At 36.3% G+C, this 20,809-nt stretch overlaps 1 protein-coding gene across 1 annotated transcript; it reads right to left on the reverse strand.

Moving 5' to 3' along the window:
- Positions 1–1,124: 1,124 nt before the first annotated feature.
- On the reverse strand, positions 1,125–8,284 carry LOC106444132 (cation/H(+) antiporter 10). Its single transcript, XM_013885653.3, has 3 exons — positions 3,560–8,284; positions 2,447–3,472; positions 1,125–2,350 (listed from the first exon to the last, which is right to left on the reverse strand). Exons 1-3 carry the CDS (start codon positions 3,770–3,772, stop codon positions 1,235–1,237), a joined length of 2,355 nt encoding a protein of 784 aa, XP_013741107.1. The 5' UTR covers positions 3,773–8,284; the 3' UTR covers positions 1,125–1,234.
- Between the last annotated feature and the right edge of the window lie 12,525 nt (positions 8,285–20,809).

A 20,809-nucleotide genomic window follows, 5' to 3' on the forward strand; every position in this document is an offset into this window, starting at 1 on the left:
AAACGTATTTACTATGATGTCAAAAACATCATATATCAACAAGGTAAACTGTTACATTCCAATCGATTTTTCTTAAACTGTGACATTCCAATCGGTTTTTCTTAGGAAAAAGTTAAATCTCAGGCTTTATCTGTATATTCTAATGTTAGACATGCCAGCAGAGACATTCGAAGAGTTTCCAGATTCTGAATTTTTTTTGCTTCTAAACAGTGTGTTCCCAGTAGATTCAAATTTTAAATGCACTGCAACTAATACTCTCAAAAGCAAGGTACATACTTGGATTAGGATTTTGACATTTTCCTCCGTAAAATGTTGGTTTGTTACTCTTATGATTTCAGGTTATTTAATCTCTTCCACTGTGAAACAATATTTTAACATTAAACTACAGTCGCCAAGGCAACACAACAAATACATCACAAACGTTCCAAATAAACCAAGCAGTCTTTTTTTTTCTATTTTTTTTTTTTTTTTTTTTTTTTTAACCTGGAGGTATTCTAAACCTATGGAAGGGCCCAGACTAATCCCCAAAGGGAGGTGCAGCCCACAAATAGACCCTCTCTCCGGATATTCAAATGGGTCCTAAAGCATAGACCCATATCCGTGTGGGGGTGTCCAGAGATATTATGAGCTAGTTCCCTCCAGCAGGATTCGAACTCGCAACCTGGATGCAGGAAGGAGCCCGTTGTTACTATTGGGTCACAATGTTCCGGACTAAACCAAGCAGTGTTGATAAAATGCATATGTCAATAGCACAAATAGCAAACAACGTGGCTATACCACTAGTTTATAATACGTGAGAGTTTTCAAAACATTTAACGTAATAACAAGTATTAAAAATTTTGAGAACATAAACAATAATTTATCATGATCTTTTTTAATTATTAATGCATTTATAATTAAATATTAATTAAGCACAAATATTTATATAAAGATATTTTCGAAAACATTTCTAATATGTGAGTGTTCCTAAAATTTCAGTGCAATAATAAGCACATATATTTTGATGAAAAACTTTTGTCATATATAATGATTTGATGTTCAATTTAAACTATTTGAGAACATATATTATGTTGGCTTTTTAATTAATAAGACATATACGAAGAGTATCGCATGTACGGGAAAACCACCTAAGTAAATATTTAAAACAAACGAATGATCTGTTTATACGTTCCATATTTTGAAAGCTGTCCTAAAAGAACATAGTCTCTGCGATAAAAGGAGATATATGAGTATCTCACGTCTGTTGCTGTTGTTGAACTACCAAAACAGAAACCTTAGAGCTAAGCTCTTTAGCGGCTAAAAAATCTCCAATGACACCTAACTCTGGAAGTTCGACCCATTCTGTTAGTCCTAAAAAGTTTGGTGATGCAATGCCTTGATCTCTTCCAACCACCATAAGATCATACTCGTGGGCCAGGAATTGGACGATGCTGGCAACCTCAGCTCCACTGGTCATAGTCCTCTCCGTGTAATCAACATTGCTCATTTCGTCTGCAATCTTGAAATCCTTTAAGCCTTCATTGTCCAGAATGTACTCCCAGTTTTCTGGCTCTATCTCTTGTTTGAACAAGAGTCGGATCACGGTTACACGAACCCTTGGGTTATGTTTCATTCTCTTCACCAATGATAATGCCTCTCTATCATCTTTGCCGCCGATAAAAATAACACCGACATCAATATTGTAATTTTTCTTGCTCGATACATCATTGCCTTTGCGTGAGAAATGTCCACGGTCAATTAGTATTCCAATAGAACAAGGCGCACTCTGTAGCAACGCTTGGTTTAGTCGCCTTATGGCGTCGTCGTCTGATTCGAACATTCCATCTACGGTCCATCTCCTCCCTGAAGGGACAATAATCATTGACGATGTCTGGTCAAGTGCAAGCGTGCAAATATCTTCGTGCATCATCTTCTCATGCGAGAATGCGGTGTACGTGGTCACTGTTACGGACTTCAAGCCTTCTAGCATGAACTTCCTGAATGCAAGATTTGCGGTATGGATGTAAGAGTCGGTATGAAGTCGTTTCGACTTCTTATTGTCGGAGATCAGAACAGGATTGATCTGGCCTACGAGCTTCACCAGATAAAGAACCGTGACCGCTATAGGGAAATCTAGGTTTGGTGAGGACAACAACTGTAGGAATGCAATGGTCGCAGAGACGTTCTCAGGTCGGTGCAAACAAGTTATAATCTGAAGATCGGAATTTGGTTCCAAATGCAATATGTTCCGTTTTTGGTAATTAACGTACTTCCTTTTCGGATCGTACAATCTCCTTAACACTACTGGAACAATCCCAGCATTTAGCAGCGAATAAATGATCAAGAACGCGTACGTTGCCTGTGATATATACTGCAAAAACAAAACACATTAAATATGTGACCACCACCCAAATAAAAAAAAAATCGATAATGATAATATTATATTGTTTCAAGAGTAGAAAATTACTGCTGCGTCTAATACGGACTCATAGAGAACGAAATCAGCGAAACTTTTGCAGCTCAAGATGATGGAAACAGCAAGGGATTCGTTGAGAGGTAGCTTATAGTACAAGCAAGGTGCAAGGCATGCGACAAATTTTAGGACAAGTGTTAAAGCCGTTAGGAAGATATTAACGAGGATGTGACTGAACTCGGCGAACATCCACATTGCATCACTTCTCATCACGCTGACTGTGATCGAGATTGGTAAGAAGACGTTCATTGTGAGCTTCTCGTACTTAGACTCCAATGCCGATCCTAAAGGTGGACCCTCGGGTATGACAAGACCGACTACTAATGGTCCCAGGACATATTTCATGTTAAATATCATAGAATAAACAGAGGAAGCCAATGCGGTAAGAATCACAGCGTTAACATACATATTCTTCACGGGTTTGCCTTCCGGTGTGCGATTTATGATCAATTGCACGATGGGCTTAAAAAAAAGAAAGACGATGAGAACGAAGATGACCACTGCGACAGCGTCACGATAGGCTGTTACATGTGAAACATTCTTGTACGTTGCGTGAATAGAAGCGAGTACCATGGAAATTATCCCAAAGATGTCGTTGATGTCACATGCAGACAATGCAAGGCGACCGATCTCAGAGTTGAGGATCTTGAGCTCTAGCAAGATGTATGTTGTGGAAGGCAAAAGTATGGAAGACTGTGTTATGACGATTGCTGTGCGCTCGCCTAGTCCTGTTTTCAGAGGCATGTAATTAGGGTCAATGCTGTCGGAGAAGAGGTTCTGGAAACCGAGACCGAACAGAGGAGCAAAGAAGGACAAAATCCCGATCACAACGGGCAGCTTTCCGCTAATGAACGCCACTCTCCGGCTGGTTCTAAGAGTCATCAAAAATGTAAACATTATGGTTCCAAACACTGAGATGCTTCTTAAGGTCGCGTTTCCATCTAACGCAGGATCTTCAGATATTTTTCCTGAAGATTTCTCTAATACATCAAAAAGCTGGGGCCCTAGCATCAGTCCAGCCTACAAGTAAATTTATATGTACGTGAAATTATAGCAATAAAAAACAATATTACTTGCTTATCAAGTTACAAATGGGAATACACTTACGATCATATAGGAAGCGATCTGGGAAATGCCAATGCGTCTAAGGAACATATGAGTCATGACGATGAAGATGAAAATGAGTAATATCTGGATCTCTAAAAGAGGTAGCGAATACCCAAAAATCATATCGGGTGACTTTAGATTCTCCCACAATCCATCAGATGAGATGTTAAAGAATGACGATGTGCAATCGCCATCGAAAATGGTTGTATTCATGAATATAAGCCAAGAAACTAGCCAAAAGCGTACAATTTGGAACAAAAGTGCTTTAATTTGAATCTTCGAATTTGGGTTTTGGGAAAAGGCTTTGTAATATTGTCGTTCAATTTTTATTTTTTTAGTTTTTATCTCTATTTTTGTAAGATTTGTTTAGAGTCAGAAGAGGTTAATTTTTTTTGACGCCTATGATTTGCTGACAGCATGCTTGTGCAAAACTGGAATACGCGTTGACCTCATGCCAGGGTAAAGTATATTTGGGCTCTGTGGACAATCAAAATTTTAGGACCCTTTTTATACAATTCAAAATATTAAGACCAATTCTTAAAACAAAAAAATAAAAACTTGAGAACCCCTAACATTTTCAAAAAATTTACTACAAAACGAGAGTAGGGTCATGCCCAAATGCACAGTCGGCACACGTCTAAATCCGTGTATCAGCTTGATGACCTAATCATAAACAGTGAACATTAAACTGTAACAATAAACTAGACGTTGATACGCGCTTTGCAAACACAGAGGATTTTATGATAAAAAATTCAACTAATAACTTAAGAGATATTTTGTTAATTTGTAAGAATTTTTTGTATTTAATTTTTCTTTGCATTTAAATCAGTCCTTTTAAATTCGATACGAATCCACGGTCAAATCGGTTAATTCGGTGATCTGATAATTCAATATAAGGTTTTTTAAATATCCATATTTAAAAATCACTAAAATCCGAGACTAACCGATTGAACCGATGGATGACCGATATGTAATCCAATTTGATTTAGTTTCATAATTTTCATCATTTAATCCAAATATTAAAGCTCATTGTTTTGCAATTTATAAAATTATGATGTTTCTAGATAATTTTTATAGAGAAAATAATAGATATAAAATAATTAAGAACTATAAATATGTCTTGATCATATTACTCCTTTTTATATAGTTTAATTAATTTTATTATAATTGTTTTGTGTAATTTATCTTGTTAATTATTTGGTTTATATTATAATCAGTTTAAATTTGTTGTTAACAATTAGTGTTATGCACTTATCTTTAGATAACATATATTTTGAACACTTTTCTTAATTATTATTGTTATTATATTTATTGTACAATGTATAATGTATAATGTTTATATATATATATATATATATGTTTTATGTAATGGTTATTATTGAATTATTACATTGCTTAAATTAATGATACCCATTATTTAGGAAATATAATGAAATAATTCATTTATTTAATTGAGTTATTGTTGATTGAAATGTTTGGTAGTATTTAAACATGTAAAAATCTGTTCTATTTATTTTCATTGTTTTATAAATTATTTTAATTTTTTAATTATTTAATTTATCCAGATAATTTGGAAGAAAATTGTTAGAAATTATTAAAAAAATGAAATCTAATATTTTATATTGTTTGGACACAAGATTAATTATGTGTTGTTTGGAAACATGGATAGTAGCATAAAGAAAGGTTTAGAAACATGGATAGTAGTATAAAGAAATGAGTATATTGTTTGAAAACATGAAACGTAGTATAAAGAAAGAAATACTAGTGATTCAATGTATGTTTAACTAATAAAGTAGAAAGGTGTATTTAATTTAAAACTTACAAAATAAATGTTAGGTCCAACACAATGTTTCTATTTTAATAAGATAGATTTTTGTAATTATATTTATTGTACAATATATAACGTTTATATATATATATATATTATATAATGGTTATTATTGAATTATTATGTTACTTAAATAAATGATATAACCATTATTTAGGAAATATAAATGAAATAGTTCATTACTTAAATTGATTTAATATTGATTGAAAGGTTTTGTAGTTCTATTTATTTTCATTTTTTTATAAATTATTTAAAATTTTCAATTATTTATTTTATCTAAATAATTTGGAAGAAGATTGTTTGAAATTATTAAAAAGATGAGATCTAATATTTTATATTGTTTGGACACAAGATTAATTATAGTATTGTTTGGAAACATGTATAGTAGTATAAAGAAAGGTGTGGAAACATGTATAGTAGTATAAAGAAATGAGTATATTGTTTGGTGATATCACTCAAATTACCCTAAGGAGTGACTTTAATCTCTTAAATAAGAGGTTCAGTTGTAGTACTTAGGGATCGAATCCACAGAGAGCTAGGGCACACAATAGATCTAAATAGTTTATGATTAAGCTAGACTAATAGTTTATTAATGCAGTAAATATAGTAAATTGCAGTGATGAGCAAGGCAGTTGCTCGGCTGATTGATTGAGGTTTGATGGAAGGATGGTTGCTAGACTTAGGGTTTCATTAAGGTTATTAGAACTCTAATCTATAGATGCTAAGGATTGATTCTAGAACTCTATATCTAATGCAAAAGACAACCAGCTCTCACTGTGAGTCTAATCTATTGACTAAGTTCCATGTTTCAACATTCGCATGTCAACACAGATTGAGCGTCGATCGATGCTATGGTATGAGCGTCGATCGATGCTTCGGTATAAGCATCGATCGATGCTTCGGTATAAGCATTGATCGATGCTATGGTATAAGCGTCGATCGACGCTGGATTAGGCAAGCGTTATCGATCTGATCGAATAAGTTCAACTAAATTCCTAGACCAACTCTCGTATGCGCCTAGGTATCTAATCCAGCAGGATTCGGGTTCCGTTAATTGATTGCAATCTCGTGCATCTCAATTGTCCTATGATTCTAGGTTCAAGCAATCCTGATGTAGAGATCTTTAGATATCCTAACAATCATATAATTCAGAAATCATTCAAAACCCTAGAAATTTCTAAACCTAGCAGGTGGATCTACTCATGCATGATGTTTGTCACAGAAATCATAGATGAATAGATGGATAACATAAAATATAAATAAAACCAAAAAAAATGGTTCCAAGAGGACTCTAAATGATTTCCTCTCTTCTCTCCTAACCTAGAACTATGAATAAAATAAATCTTAGATAGCATGTAGCCATCAACAATGACTTATAAATAACATATATAGGGTTTCAGGTCGTCCAAGGGCATTCTGGTAATTTCGGGTTGCTTCTGGGCTTCAGTCGGTCATAAAATATGCTCAGACCATATTCTGGCATCACTGTCAACCGACACCAATGTTGTTTCATCCATCGAAAGTCCTTCATCTCCTCGACAGCTTCCTCTCGCGAGGCAGACTGACTACTCTTCAGTAAAACGGGCATAACTTCTGCTACAAAATGCTGATTGACCTCAGACCGGCGGCATTGGAAAGCTAACTCAAAGCTCTATCTTGTGTCAAACGATGGGCTCAATCTAACGGTATGAAAGTCTCCATCCATAGCTAGACATCTGACGAGTCTGTGCAGTTCTGCACCTCAAAATGCTTCAAAATCACCATATTTCTCCGGAACGTACCTGAAATTGTAAATACTCTAAATAGACTCTATATGATAGTAATTATTTATTAAAACTTATTAACCATGGATAAAAGTGGGTAAAAAACATGGTCTATCATTTGGAAACATGGATAGTAGTATAAAGAAATGAATATTAGTGATTTAATGTAAGTTTAACAATAAAGTAGAATGTTGTATTTAATTTAAAAACTTACAAAATAAATGTTAGGTCCAACACAATGTTTCTATTTTAATAAGATAGATATATATTTTATGTAATGGTTATTATTGAATTATTATGGTACTTAAATAAATGATATAACCATTATTTAGGAAATATAAATGAATAATTCATTAATTTAATTGATTTATTATTGATTGAAATATTTTGTAGTATTTAAACCTGTTCTATTTTTTTCATTGTTTTATAAATTATTTGAGTTTTTTAATTATTTAATTTATCTAAACAATGTTTCTGTTTTAATAAGATAGATCTAGAAAGCATTATCTCTCTAGAATTAATTAAAATTCCAGTATAAAAAAGAAATCTTTTAAATTGACTACTTTATTTTTTCATTACGTAAGGTAACGAAAACAAATTTTAATAATAACTTATTCTATTAAAATAAATGCACACATATGAAACTAACATTAATATTCTGTCAGATGTTATGAAATATATAATTGATTTTACTTTAAACTAGGTGATAAACATTTAGGAATATAATTAAACATTTAGTAAAATAATTAAATTATAATAATTTTTAAATAATTTTTTTTGCTTATTATAAATATTAAGTTATTTTGTAATTTATATGTGTAGTAAATAAATAAAAAATTGTATTAAGTATGATTATGTTCTCATCTTAATTAGATATGTGGTTTCAAATATAATATTTTGTAGTTGTTGAAGTATTCATTTTTGTATGCTGAGTTGCATCTACTCTTTTAAATTGAACAAGGATTTTTTTTTTGTTTTAATTAAACTAAATTAGCTTATTAAATTGTTAAATACATGTAATTCATTTACCCTTTTATATTTGTAAATCTAATTTGTAAAGTTTTATATATATTGTTTTAGAAAAAATAAGAAACAAAAATATTAAATCAGAGTTACTTTTATAAACAAGTTGTAGTATTTTGAAAATTCATGTACATATATGAATATATATATATATATAAACTAAATAAATCATAATAATTGTTTGTTTTGATTTTTCATATTTTGATTGGTTTGGATATACATATTTTTATATATTGGATTGAATCAATTCTTTTGTAATGAATCACATTATTTTTAGTTATAATTAGACTAAAATAAAAATAATTATGTTAAATAATTTTTTTTGCTTTTTTCCTAGGTTGATAAATATATTTTGTAAGATTGTGTATGATTTGATAAATGTTATTTTTAATAAATATATAAGTCTCTATATGTTTTAAAAGGGTTACTGAAGACTTACATAAGAAGACTTTTTTGAGAAGACTTCTCATGAATAACTTCTCCAAATACACATAATTTTTAATGAAAGTTACCCATTTGTTCTTGAACGAGAAACATGAACTTGAGTAACTCCAATAAGCTTATAAATTTTGAAATAAAAAAAATGGGAATTTGGAATGAAATGAGAGAGAAAGTGAAAGAGAAATATTTTTTGTGGGCAAAAAATAAGGATATGAAGATGTAAATGTCTATTTAGGTGCATTTATAGATTGAAATTGGTTATTTATAGTGGTTGGTGTATTGATGATAATGTCAATATTGTAAATAAAAGAGAAAGATAAGGGTGATAGAGTAAAACAATCATTTTCAAAAAGAAAAAAGTAATAACATTTTCGTGGATAACTTGAACTTTTGGGGTGAATAAGAAAAATTCAAATTACAAAAAAGAATGTTACTTTTGGGGTTGATTTGCAAGTTTTAGGTCGTATTTGCAAAACCCCTAGCCTTGCCAAAAAAATAATTTTTTATAAGAAAAATTGTACATGTTATAATTATGTTAATGGCACATCATAATTTTTGAAAACCATGTTATCATTTTCGGTGAGATTCGGGATGTTCACCCCAACACTGTTCACCCCGGCACTGTTCATTCTGTCACTGTTCATCCGGTGCCGAATGACACCACTTGCAGAAAGACAGAGAAGGTCGAAGTACTCATACTGAGTTTTGATGAGAATGGGATGTTACGAGACGAAGAAGGTCGCACTCGCAACAGCGCATGACAACTGATTAATGCACAGTGGGCTGTGACTCGTATCTGAGCTGCGAATGGTATGATTGGGTAGGTCAAGACCCCTTCCTGGGTCTTTGATATACCATAGATTTTACCCACTTCAATCCATGGTATATTAGTGTTTTATGATATAATTATTCTGTTTTGGAGTCATTTTAGCATATTTACAGGTTCATGAGTGTTTTGGAGGAAATGGTGATTTTGGTGCATTTTGGAGATAAAATAAGAATAAGCAAGACCCCTTCCAGGGTCTTTAACAGCGAAGCGCGCAAGACCTGACTAGGTTTCCAGCCGACTTAAATCCCAAGTCACACACATTTACATGAATACCTATGGCCGACTTTAACCTAATATTTATGTGCTCTGCCATTATTTTAGGTAACACACGCTTTCATATTCTCTTACTTTTCCATAGCAAACATAATTTAGAGTTTTTAGTAGTCTGGAGAGAAGATTCAAGACTTCTTCAGAGCTTTGTATTTCAACTCCAGTTTTTCTACTCTATTCTATTTTATGATGTTTATTGTTATTGTTGCTATGATTTACTTTGCTATGTCTGTGTTCACTTGTTAGATTTAGGGTTCAATAAGGTTATGAGGAATTAGCCTAAAATATAGAATTGCTAAGGTGATAAATATCCTTAAAGGAATTGTTATTAATGCATGTGTGCTAGAGGAGCTAAGTAGAACCTTGAAATTAGGATAATGGATAACTACGACGGTAGGTTTTGCACCAGATTAGATTACCTTGAGTTAGGATTGCTAGAAACAAACGACAGCTGATCTAAACAATACTAGTGAATCTATTGAACAACTCGCTAAATCTTTCCTAAGAACACATCGATCGATGCTCTTACCATAACATCTATAACGTTTGATCCATATCAACAAGCGACAGCTGAGGTATTAGATTTAGTCAATAGGATTGATTCGACAGCGAAAGCTGGAATATTTTCTCATAAGAAGTCGAGTTCTATGATTGACAACCTAAGTATTATATACCTCTATATTCCTGATTACCTGAAACCCTAGATCTAGCGCTTTCCATTAATTGTTTACAAACCTAAAAACAATCAACTGAAAAATTACCTTGTTCGCTTTGCTTATTTACTATTTTCATAATTTACCTAGCTTAATCACTGCTGATTAGGATCTATTGTGTGCCCTAGCTCCTTGTGGATTTGATCTCTAAGAACTACAACTGAACCTCTTATTTGGGAGAGTAAAAGTCACTCCTTAGGGAAATTTGAGTGATATCAGTCTTCCTCATAAAGATGCCAGAACATCAAGGAGGTTGAGGACTTAGCCTCAGAGAGCAAGCAGCATGAACTATATATAGACCACATTCTCTGCAAGATTTTCCCTCATTCTCTCTCTGGAGATGCATTTAGCTGGTTCAGTCAATTGCAACCAGTATCTCTAACCTGTTGGAGGACATTAAAAGTGCCTTCCTCATCAAAATTTTCAGCGAAGCTGCAACAACTCGACATAGAAAGCTTGATGATATGTTGGACAAGATGATTGAAGATCGGGAGAAGGGACTGGTGTTTAGTTTCAGTCAGATGTTGGGTGTTGTCTACAGTGATCTGAATGGAGATTTTGAAACCCTGACCACTCATGTCAAGAAGCCAGACATTCAGGTTCAACAGGCAGATGCTACACCAAGAGACAAAGCTGGTATTAGTTACCCGACATCAACATCGATCAACACAAGTACCTCAACTTTTATCGACATTACAACCTCAACATTGGTCGACACAGACTCCTGTTTCCGATCGACGTCACTTAAAATCCCTGAAAGTTTGAGTTGTCCTCAAGACATTGCAGACTCGACATTGGAGAGCACCGTTGAATCAAGCTATTATCTTACTTCAGATGTAGACAAAGAGATCACCGTGGAAGATTTCTTGTAGCTAGAAGAATTTTTGGAGCTAGGAGATGGAAAAAAGCTTGAATATTGGGATATTGATAAGGAGATCGCTATGGAAGATTTCTTAGAGCTAGAGGATTTCTTGAAGGTATTGGATGAAGCACAACCTGAAGATTTGGGGAAGGACTCAGAGCAGAAGCTTGATGACAATCAGCACACTTCGGGAAGAGATCTGGAGACTTCACCAAAAGCTAGCGTACAAGTTCGAGGTCGCACACCTTGATGTCCCCACACATCTGAGACCACCTATCTGGGCAGAAGAAGCTATTGGGTTTCACAAAAGATTGAAGAGGATACATGACCCTGTGAAGTTTGTGGTTCCCTACTATTTCTGAAGCTGAATAGCCTATTCCACCTGACATAGGTGTGCATCAAGATTTTAAGATTGGGATATTAGATGGTCATCTGCCTGCATTCGTTTTTCAGGAGAAATTAGGTTTAGAAGATGATGTCTGAAAGGTATCTGTGACACCAGCATCGATCGACACAACCAGTTCATTGTCGATCGACACCCTTTGGGTATCTCAACACACAGCGACAAAAACAAACAAGTCTGGGGAAAAGAAGAGGAAGAATTGGAAGAAGAGAAAAATGATCAAGGGAGATCCTCAGTTATCATTGATTCCTAACTTCGAGCACTCCTAACTGCTGAGATGATATACAAAGGACAAGAGTCAATGGAGGCTTTCACGAAAAAAGAGTGATGAAGCTGAAGAAAAGTGGCATTGAGATTTGTTTTGGAGCAATTTTTCATTCTCGTCTGGAATGAATCAGATCTCTAAAAGTCAAGCTAATGACTAAACATAAGCGCTGATTGGGAGACAATCTACTGTTAGGTAAGTTTTAATTATTTATTTTTGTGTTATACTGATTTTCGCATTTATTTATTTATTTCAGGAAAAAGATGATGAACAGTGACGACACTGTAGCAGCGGCACTATAGCATCGAACGACACTATAGCAGAGTCGTCGATCGGTACAGTTGCAACATCACTGTTCATCGAAGAAAAAAAAGATCCAAGGAAGAAGAGTTGATATACCAGCAACGATCGAGGACAACAAGCCATTGTCGGTCTACAGAGAATCACGAGTACCGATCGATCACCACAAGAAAAAGTTCTGAGTTAGCTTTCCAATGCCACCAGTTTGAGGTCAATCAGCATCCTATAGCAGATGTTATTCCCGATTTACCAAAGAGTTGTACGTCTTCTTCGTGAGAGGAAGCTGTCGAGGAGATAAATGATTGTCGATCGATGACACAGCCATGGTGTCGATCGACGGTGATAGACAGGCCGAGCCGAATTTATAACCGACTTAAGCCCAAAAGCCACCACAAATTACCAGAATGCTTTTAGACGACTCAAAACCCTATTTATGAGTTTTCTAAACCATTATTGACGGCTACGCTTTCTTTACTTAGTTTTGTCTTTAGTTTTATGTTAGGAGAGAAGAGAGAAGAGAGGAACTCCTTCAGAGTCCTCTTAGAACTCCTGTGGTTTTATTATTGATTTCTATTCATCTTTGATTTATGTGACAAACTTCATGTTTGAGTAGATCCACCCTGCTAGGTTTAGAGATTTACTATGGTATTGAGGGATTAGCCCAAACTATAGATACACTAAGGTGACAAAGATTTCCTTCAAGGAATTGTTTGTCATGCGTATGTTCTAGAGTAGCTAACTAGAACCATGAACTTAGGATAATTAGGCGCACGCAGCGGCTGGTCTTGTACCTGAATTAATTCCCTTGAGCTAGAATTGCTAGAAACAAGAGATAGCTGATTTAGTTAATACTAGTGAACTTATCGATCAGCTCGATAAAGCTTGCCTAGGTAAACATCGATCGACGCTAATCTCATAGCATCAATCGACGTTCGAACCATATCAACAAGCGACAACTGAGATATTGGACTTAGTCAATAGGATTTATTCGCACGCGGAAGCTACATTACTTCTCATTAGAATTCGTGTTTTAGGATTGAAAACCTTAGCATCTATATCATTATAATCTTGATTTCTTGAAACCTTAAGTCTAGCAACTCTCATTCCATCAAACAATTCATCAATCTAATGAACAACTGTCTTGTTCACCTTGCTTTATTATATTTACTGCTTTATAATCTGTCAGCCTAGCTTAATCGCGACTTGTTTGAGTTTATTGTGTTCCCACACTCCCTGTGGATTTTATCCCTAAGTACTACAATTGAACCTCTTATTTGAGAGAGTAAAATCGCTCCTTAGATTAATTTGAGTGATATCAATATATCTCGAGATTAGTTTATGTGCTTATTTATCTTATATTAGTTCTTATATGAATCTGAGAACAAATTTTATGTATACTAACATTGATATTGAATCATTACAACACATATATAACGTTTATAAGGATGTTATTGTGATAGGATCGAAATATTTACGAATATATCTCTTATATAAGATTAAAATATAAAAATTTAATTAATATTTGTTAAACTTACTAAATAATAAATTTTTAAAAATTTTTACATTTTCTAAAAAATATTTTTATAAAATGACTATTAAAAAAAAAAAAATAAAATGTACATGTAGCATCCTCGTCATCAAAATTAGTTGACCTTGAATCCACGTCATTAAAATTAGATGACGTGGCAACTGATGTGGCGACTTTTGTATGATTTCACCAAAAAGTTAAACATCAAGTATGTTATTTTAAATTTTCAAAAATTCTTATGTTTTTGCACGGTCATATAAGTCGGATATGAACTGAACATATTACGATATGTTGGGTATGAAATGACTGTTTTCCCAACAAGAAGCCCCAGAGCCACGACATAATCCAAGTTGGTGATTGTAGTTAAAACATCATTTCATCAAAAAATGTAAATGAAATTTCAGAATTTTAGACTTTTATGCACACTAAATGTGTTTATAAGGGAAGTATCATATTGCGGAGGATAAATTTCAATAGAAATATATATATAACTTTTTATAAACGTATCTATGACTTACCCATATCCATAATTTTTTAGTTTTGCCCTTTCATCTTCCCCCTCCCGTCCCCTTTTATGTACACGTATCCATCTCGGTGTGACATAGTGGCGTCTCCCTAATCTAAAAACCGCGTTTCTGCCGCGTGGCGGCATCCTAAGAACCAGGTTTCTTGTAGCTGGGGAAGAGAAGAAGGGGTCAGCTGATTCGCTATAGAAACTCTCTCCACTTAGAAACCTTAGGTTCTGTGGATCAGTCCAGAACCATGCATTCTCATCTCCGGAACTTCCCTTTCGGGCTTCGGTCAAACTGTCTCTTGTTTCGTCCCAGTCGAAGTTACCGTTGAAACTTTACGGAAAAAAGACAAAGACTTATTTTCTCGTATAAAGTTCGGATCGATCGTGTAAAGACCATAACGGTTAAACTTAAAACCAAGGTTATCTCGACTATACGATTGATTTGGATCGTCTGGTAAATCGGCGTTGTACTGAAGGTTACTTTTTCAAAAATAAATCATAAAATCGTTTTCGTCGAAAAACGGCCTAAAGGGTCTAAAACGCGGCAAAAGCCCACTTACGATTTTTAACAAAAAAGTTGGCCCAAAGTCATTATGACGTTTTATCAAATATTCGCAAGAAGAGATAAATATCAAGTTCGAAGATAAATGTCAAGTTCTAAGATAAATGTTAAAGTTTCGAGGGATAATCATAAAGATCGGGAAAAATGGAATATTTATGTGAAATGATAAACTCGACGCAGGAGTGGGAAAGGAAGGCCCAAACCAAGCTAGAAGGAGTATATAAGGGACGCGAAGGCGAGAGGCGCATGAGAGAGAATTTTTGGACACACAGAAAATTTAGCACCTTGATAAATTTAGGCAATTTTTCGTTTTTGTTATCGAGCTGAGACTCAACTAGGTTTCAAGTCTTAGGTCATTAGAACTAGGGAACTCGCCGACAGCTCTTGTGGCCAAGGCTCTTACCTGTTGTAAAACGCTCATACGCAAATTCAAATAAGATCTTCTTTGCTCTCTTTTCGATTCATCAATTTTTTTCTTAGCATGTTTCTCGTGTTCTGATTTCTTGGCGTGTTGTTTAGCAGATATCCGAGACCTCTTGGAAATTTAGGATTTCCTATCTTTCCTAATTTAACGGAAATCGACGGTGTGAATTTCGGTTCCCACAGTTTGGTGCTAGAAGGAGGGGGGTGGGGTACGAATCAAATCTAACTCTCAGCCGCAGACGCTCGATCAAACATGGCAACAGACGACCAACACACTCGTGTTGATGGAGATATAAACGATAATGACAAACCACTCAAGCAGCGAACGTATCTGCGGTCAACGCTAATGCTAACACCATAATGTTCGAGGAGATGTTCCCCACCTTCAAAAAGAAGTCGGAGGAACAGGAAAAGCTCATAGTCTCTCTCGCTAAACATGTCGAAACCCTAACAGCGAGAACCAGAGCCATCCTTCCCCACGGAGCTACGAAGCTTCGCGGAAGAAGACTTTATTTCGCGACTCCGCTCGACAGACTGGGGAGCACGCAGGATAACCCAACAAGAGAAAAAAACCTGACAAGGTAACCCCTGCTGTGACTCGGAAAAACTCGGAAAACCTTCCACCTCCCGTGCAGGAAACAGAGTATTACGAAGTCGAACAAGTTAAGTTGGATCCCAGCGATCAGTCCGATCATTCGGACGAGGACACAGACGTGCATCCAAGGAGGACCAGGAGCCGTGCAAATTGGCTAGATTCTTCGTTCGAGAAACCTATGACATAAGAAGAGGAAAACGTCTTCTGGGTCGAACAAGAAAAACTCACTGAGGAACAGGCTCGAATCACTCGCAGCAAACACCGACAGACTCGGAAAGCTGTTAATATCACTCAAATTATCCTAAGGAGTGATTTGTACTCTCTCAAATAAGAGGTCGAGTTGTAGTACTTAGGGATTGAAATAACATGGAGCTAAGGCACACAAAAGATCTAGTAGTTATGTGGTTAAGCTAGGTCAAATGGTTTAAATGTAGATAGCAGGGGTGAGCAAAGTAATTGCTCGGTTGATTGATTGGGCGTTTTAAACAGATATGAAAGGCGTTAGACTTAGGGTTTCTATTTAGTCAATCAGGATTATAGAGAAATAGAGACTAAGTGTATGTTGGATATTCTAGAACTCAAACTAAAGAATAGTCGATCAACTTCCGTATTTTAAACTATCTATTGCTAGATCTAAAACCTCAGCTGTCGCTTGTTGGTCTTGAGAAAGTGTCGATCGATACCAATTATGGATTGTCGTTCGATACACCTTTCAGCCCGTCGATCGATGCAACTACTGAGTTGTCGATCGACGTTCCTTCCACCAAGCTTTACCGCATGGGTTTGACTTGTCCACTAGGTTAAACTAAATTAGTTGTCGCTTGTTTCTAGCAATCCTTGCACAATATAAACTAGATCAGACAAATGTCCACGCTTTCGCTTGCATCCTAATATCATGCAATAAAGAACAGTTCAATTGATTGATATCCTAACACTTAGCAATTCTATATTTTGGACTAATCCCTCATGAATATTTGAACCTTAAATCTAACTACTAAAACACAGCTAAGCAATTCATAACAAGATAATACTAAACTGCCTAAATAGATAGTAGTAGAAAAACTTGGAGTTCCAATCACAAATCTCTAAAAGAGTTATGGGATCTTCTCTCCAAACCTAAAACTCTAAGTATTTTCCTCTGAAAGAAAGTATGAAAGCGTGTGTTGCCTAGAACAATGGCAGAGCACATAAATATTAGGTTAAAACTCGTCAGGGGAAATTTGGTAATTCTTGTGGGACTTGGGCTTTAAATTGGCTGGAACCAAATCTGGTCTTTGCGCACTTCACCGTCGATCGACAACACAAGGTGTGTGTTGATATATTATCATCTTCAATCATCGACCGCTGGACTGTTCGATGGTCAACTACGGGTCTTTCTCATTTTATCTCCAAAATGGACAAAAATCACAACTTTCCTCCAAATCACTCCAAAACCTGAAAACATACTAAAAAGACTCCAAAACAACTATAATGTATTTAAAAACACCTATATACCATGGCTAAAAGTGGGTAAAATCCATGGTATATCAGCTGCTGACAGTGATCTCGATGAAATCCGCGATCTCCGCGATTACATCACGAAAACGGCTGCGGAAGTAAATGCGGTGAAATCTCAAATTCACCATGCTACCAGTGCTGCACCCGAGATTGATAGGCTCCTCACGGAAGCTCGGAAGACTCCCTTCACCGCTCGCATTACCGAGACAAAGGTCTCAGATTCTGGAAAAATTAAGATCCTTACATACTATGGCACCAACGATCCTAAAGCACATATGCAGACCTTTCAGATCGCCATGGGGAGGGCCAAGCTAAAGGAAAACGAAAGGGACGCCGACCATTGCCGCCTCTTCGTCGAAAATCTCCAAGGAGCAGCGCTCGAGTGGTTTTCCCGCCTTAGGGAAAATTCCATTGGAAGTTTCCGCTAACTCACTTCGGAGTTTCTCAAACAATATTCTATGTTCATAGATAGAGAGACTTCCGACGTCGACCCCTAGAGCCTAGTCCAGAAGGAGGGCGAATCTCTCTGCAACTTCTTGAACATGTTCAAGCTCGTCATGGCAAGAGTTAGCGAGATAAGCGAAAAGGTGGCAATAGACGCACTCAGGAAGATATTTTGGCACATGTTGAAATTTCCAAAATGGATAACTCTCGGCAAGCCGCAAACAATCCAAGACGCCCTCCTTAAGGCTACGGATTGCATTACCATCGAAGAAGAGATGAAAGTTCTGTCGCAAAACATAAGTCAACAAAAACATCCTCGAAAGACGCGGCGTCGGATTAGAAATCTAAAACGAGGAACTCTCGTAAAGACAAGTACGTCAATCACGAGGGGGATGAACTCCAGGGGGCACATAACTATACCATTAACTCTGAACAAAAAAGGACGTCGGGAAATACGTGGACTCGGAATTCGGGTTACGATGACTCCGTCTTCTGCGAGTTCCACCAGACGCGAGGACACTCGACCGTGAACTGCAAAGTGCTCGGCATGAGGCTGGCCACGAAATTACTCGCAGGAGAAATCTCCGAAGTCACCGGTGTCAAGGATCTCATCCACGATTCTGATCGCCCAACGAAGACTGACAAAACCCCAGAGAATCCTTCTCAAGGGAATCAGTCGGGCGAAAAACGTGGGAGAAGGCATGATGACAAAGAAAACAACAATAATCATCGCAGAGTAAAAATGATAATCGGCGGATCGCAGTACTGCCATGAAACGGTGTCGTCCATCAAGGCCTACCAGCGGAAAGCTAAAACAAGCACAAACTGGCCGAACGCATTGGATAAACTCCATGAAGGCAGTTCCGTCAACATATCACCTAGGCATTAAATTCTCGACTCCTAACGGAATCGCGGCGATTTTGGGATACCAAAAACAATCGCGGCTTTGCTTCCTGGCCAAACACAAACTACGACAAGTCACAACGACCTCTATGGTCAAACCTAAACAAACAAAAACAGCTCAGATAACTTCTAAAAACGCTTCGGAAAGAGATGATCCAAAATCATCCACGCATGCAACGGCTGCGGAAAACAAGAGAGCGACTAATACGTCCGACGCAATCTCGCGAAACGAGTAAGAAACACTCACGGCACAAACTGAACTACCAGATGGCTTGATCCCCGAAAGGGGTACGTAAGTAACTCGTCGCAAGACGAGTTCAGCTACCCTCCTCTCTAAAAAGGGGGGGGGGAGTTGGTACGTATACGTATACTCGTATACTTCCCATTTTAAATATATGTCCATGTATTCGATATTTTAAAAACTTTTATGATAATAAGAAAACGAAATATGATTTCCTATGAAATCTTGCAACTCACTTTATCGTATCTCGTAAATCGCGTTTTGGCCACGATAGCAATCAGCGATTCACTCAAAAACACCCAAAAATGAAGAAAAATCGTATGGCTCAGACACGGGAATTGTGCGAATTCAACCTATCAAATCCCAGATACTTTCAAAGTATCTCGCAGACCACATAAAGACATTCACAACACTAAATTATTCCAAAAAACCCGCAAACGTTTCGTCTAGAGAGCGGTACCTTAGGAAAACTATTCCTAACAAACTATTTCGACCACAACGTCAAAATCGTCATTCAGACCTTGTCCTAAAAAACGTGAAAATCACTTTACGCAAAGGAAAAAACGTATTTTTTGGAAAAGCGAGACGTCGCAAAAGCTTCTGAAGGTATATTTTCCAGACATCAAAGTCTGTTCTCGACTATAAACTAACAAAGTTCGTTGATTGGGCACGACGAATAATTTAGTCGTCTTAAACTAATGCAAACCGACCTTCTCTTCACAGGAATTTTCACTAGTACATCCGAAAGGATAAATAATGCGCTATAAAAGAAATCCAGAATTTTTGGTCATCACTTCCGAGACTTAGAAATTTTCTTCGGAGAGATGCTCAATTCATACCAGACAAGTCCGATAAGCCGAGAACCTATCTCAGACTTTAAATCCGTACGAATTAGGTTTAGATCACATATGGGAATATATAAGCCGAAGTAGTCATCGCACACCCTAAAACTAACCGAAAATCTAGGTCTTACCCTAAACCCATCACACTGGCCTTTAACATGTCAAGGCATAGTATTTGACGATACGAGATCCCAAAATTGTCTCTTCGTATATTCCACGTTCACGAATCTTCGTAAAATTAAAATTTTTGAATTTCTTCGCCTAAAACGAACAACGAATACGACAATCTATCAAAGGAGTTAGATATGAGATGACAACTCATATTCTTCCCTCTACATCTACAAAAACTCACGAACTCTTTAAACATAAATATCATAGTTCATTAATCGACAAAGCCGCCCGGCGGCAGGGATTCAAAGCCACACACGGCCAGTCCCGATAACATAGAAATATGTCGAGGTCAAAAACGGTTATCTCGAAATCAATGTCTAAAAGTTACATTTCTATGAGAAAACTTTCTCGACACACTCTCGACAAAAGTTCTCGAATCAAAAGACTCGAGAAAAATGGATCACGAAGTCAAACGAGCGGTCCAATTCGCCCGTTCGGCAATTCGGACCAAATCCTCTTGCCGTGGACCGGACCTTATGCCTTTTCCCCGAGCCTCGACGGATCAATCCCTCGTTTCGTATCGATCGGAGTTACCATTCGAACTTTACACACAAGAACCGTGAAGACTCGTTTTCCCGAATGAAGTCCATGGTTATCGTATAAACGGCAACAGTTAACTTAACACCACAATTGTCTAAACTATACGAGAAGTGTGGACTTCCTCGATAAGACGACTTCGTATCAAGCAGAGTTCTTTCTAAGAAATCGTAAAAATGTCTAAGTAAATAAACGGCCAAAAGAGGCCTAGAACGCGGCTAACAGCCCACTTACGAATTTCATACGACAGCCCACTTACGAATTTCATACGACACCCCACTTACGATTTCATACGA

The sequence above is a fragment of the Brassica napus genome, chromosome C3 (genome assembly GCF_020379485.1).
Source record: "Brassica napus cultivar Da-Ae chromosome C3, Da-Ae, whole genome shotgun sequence".
In the NCBI taxonomy this organism is placed as follows: Eukaryota; Viridiplantae; Streptophyta; class Magnoliopsida; order Brassicales; family Brassicaceae; genus Brassica; species Brassica napus.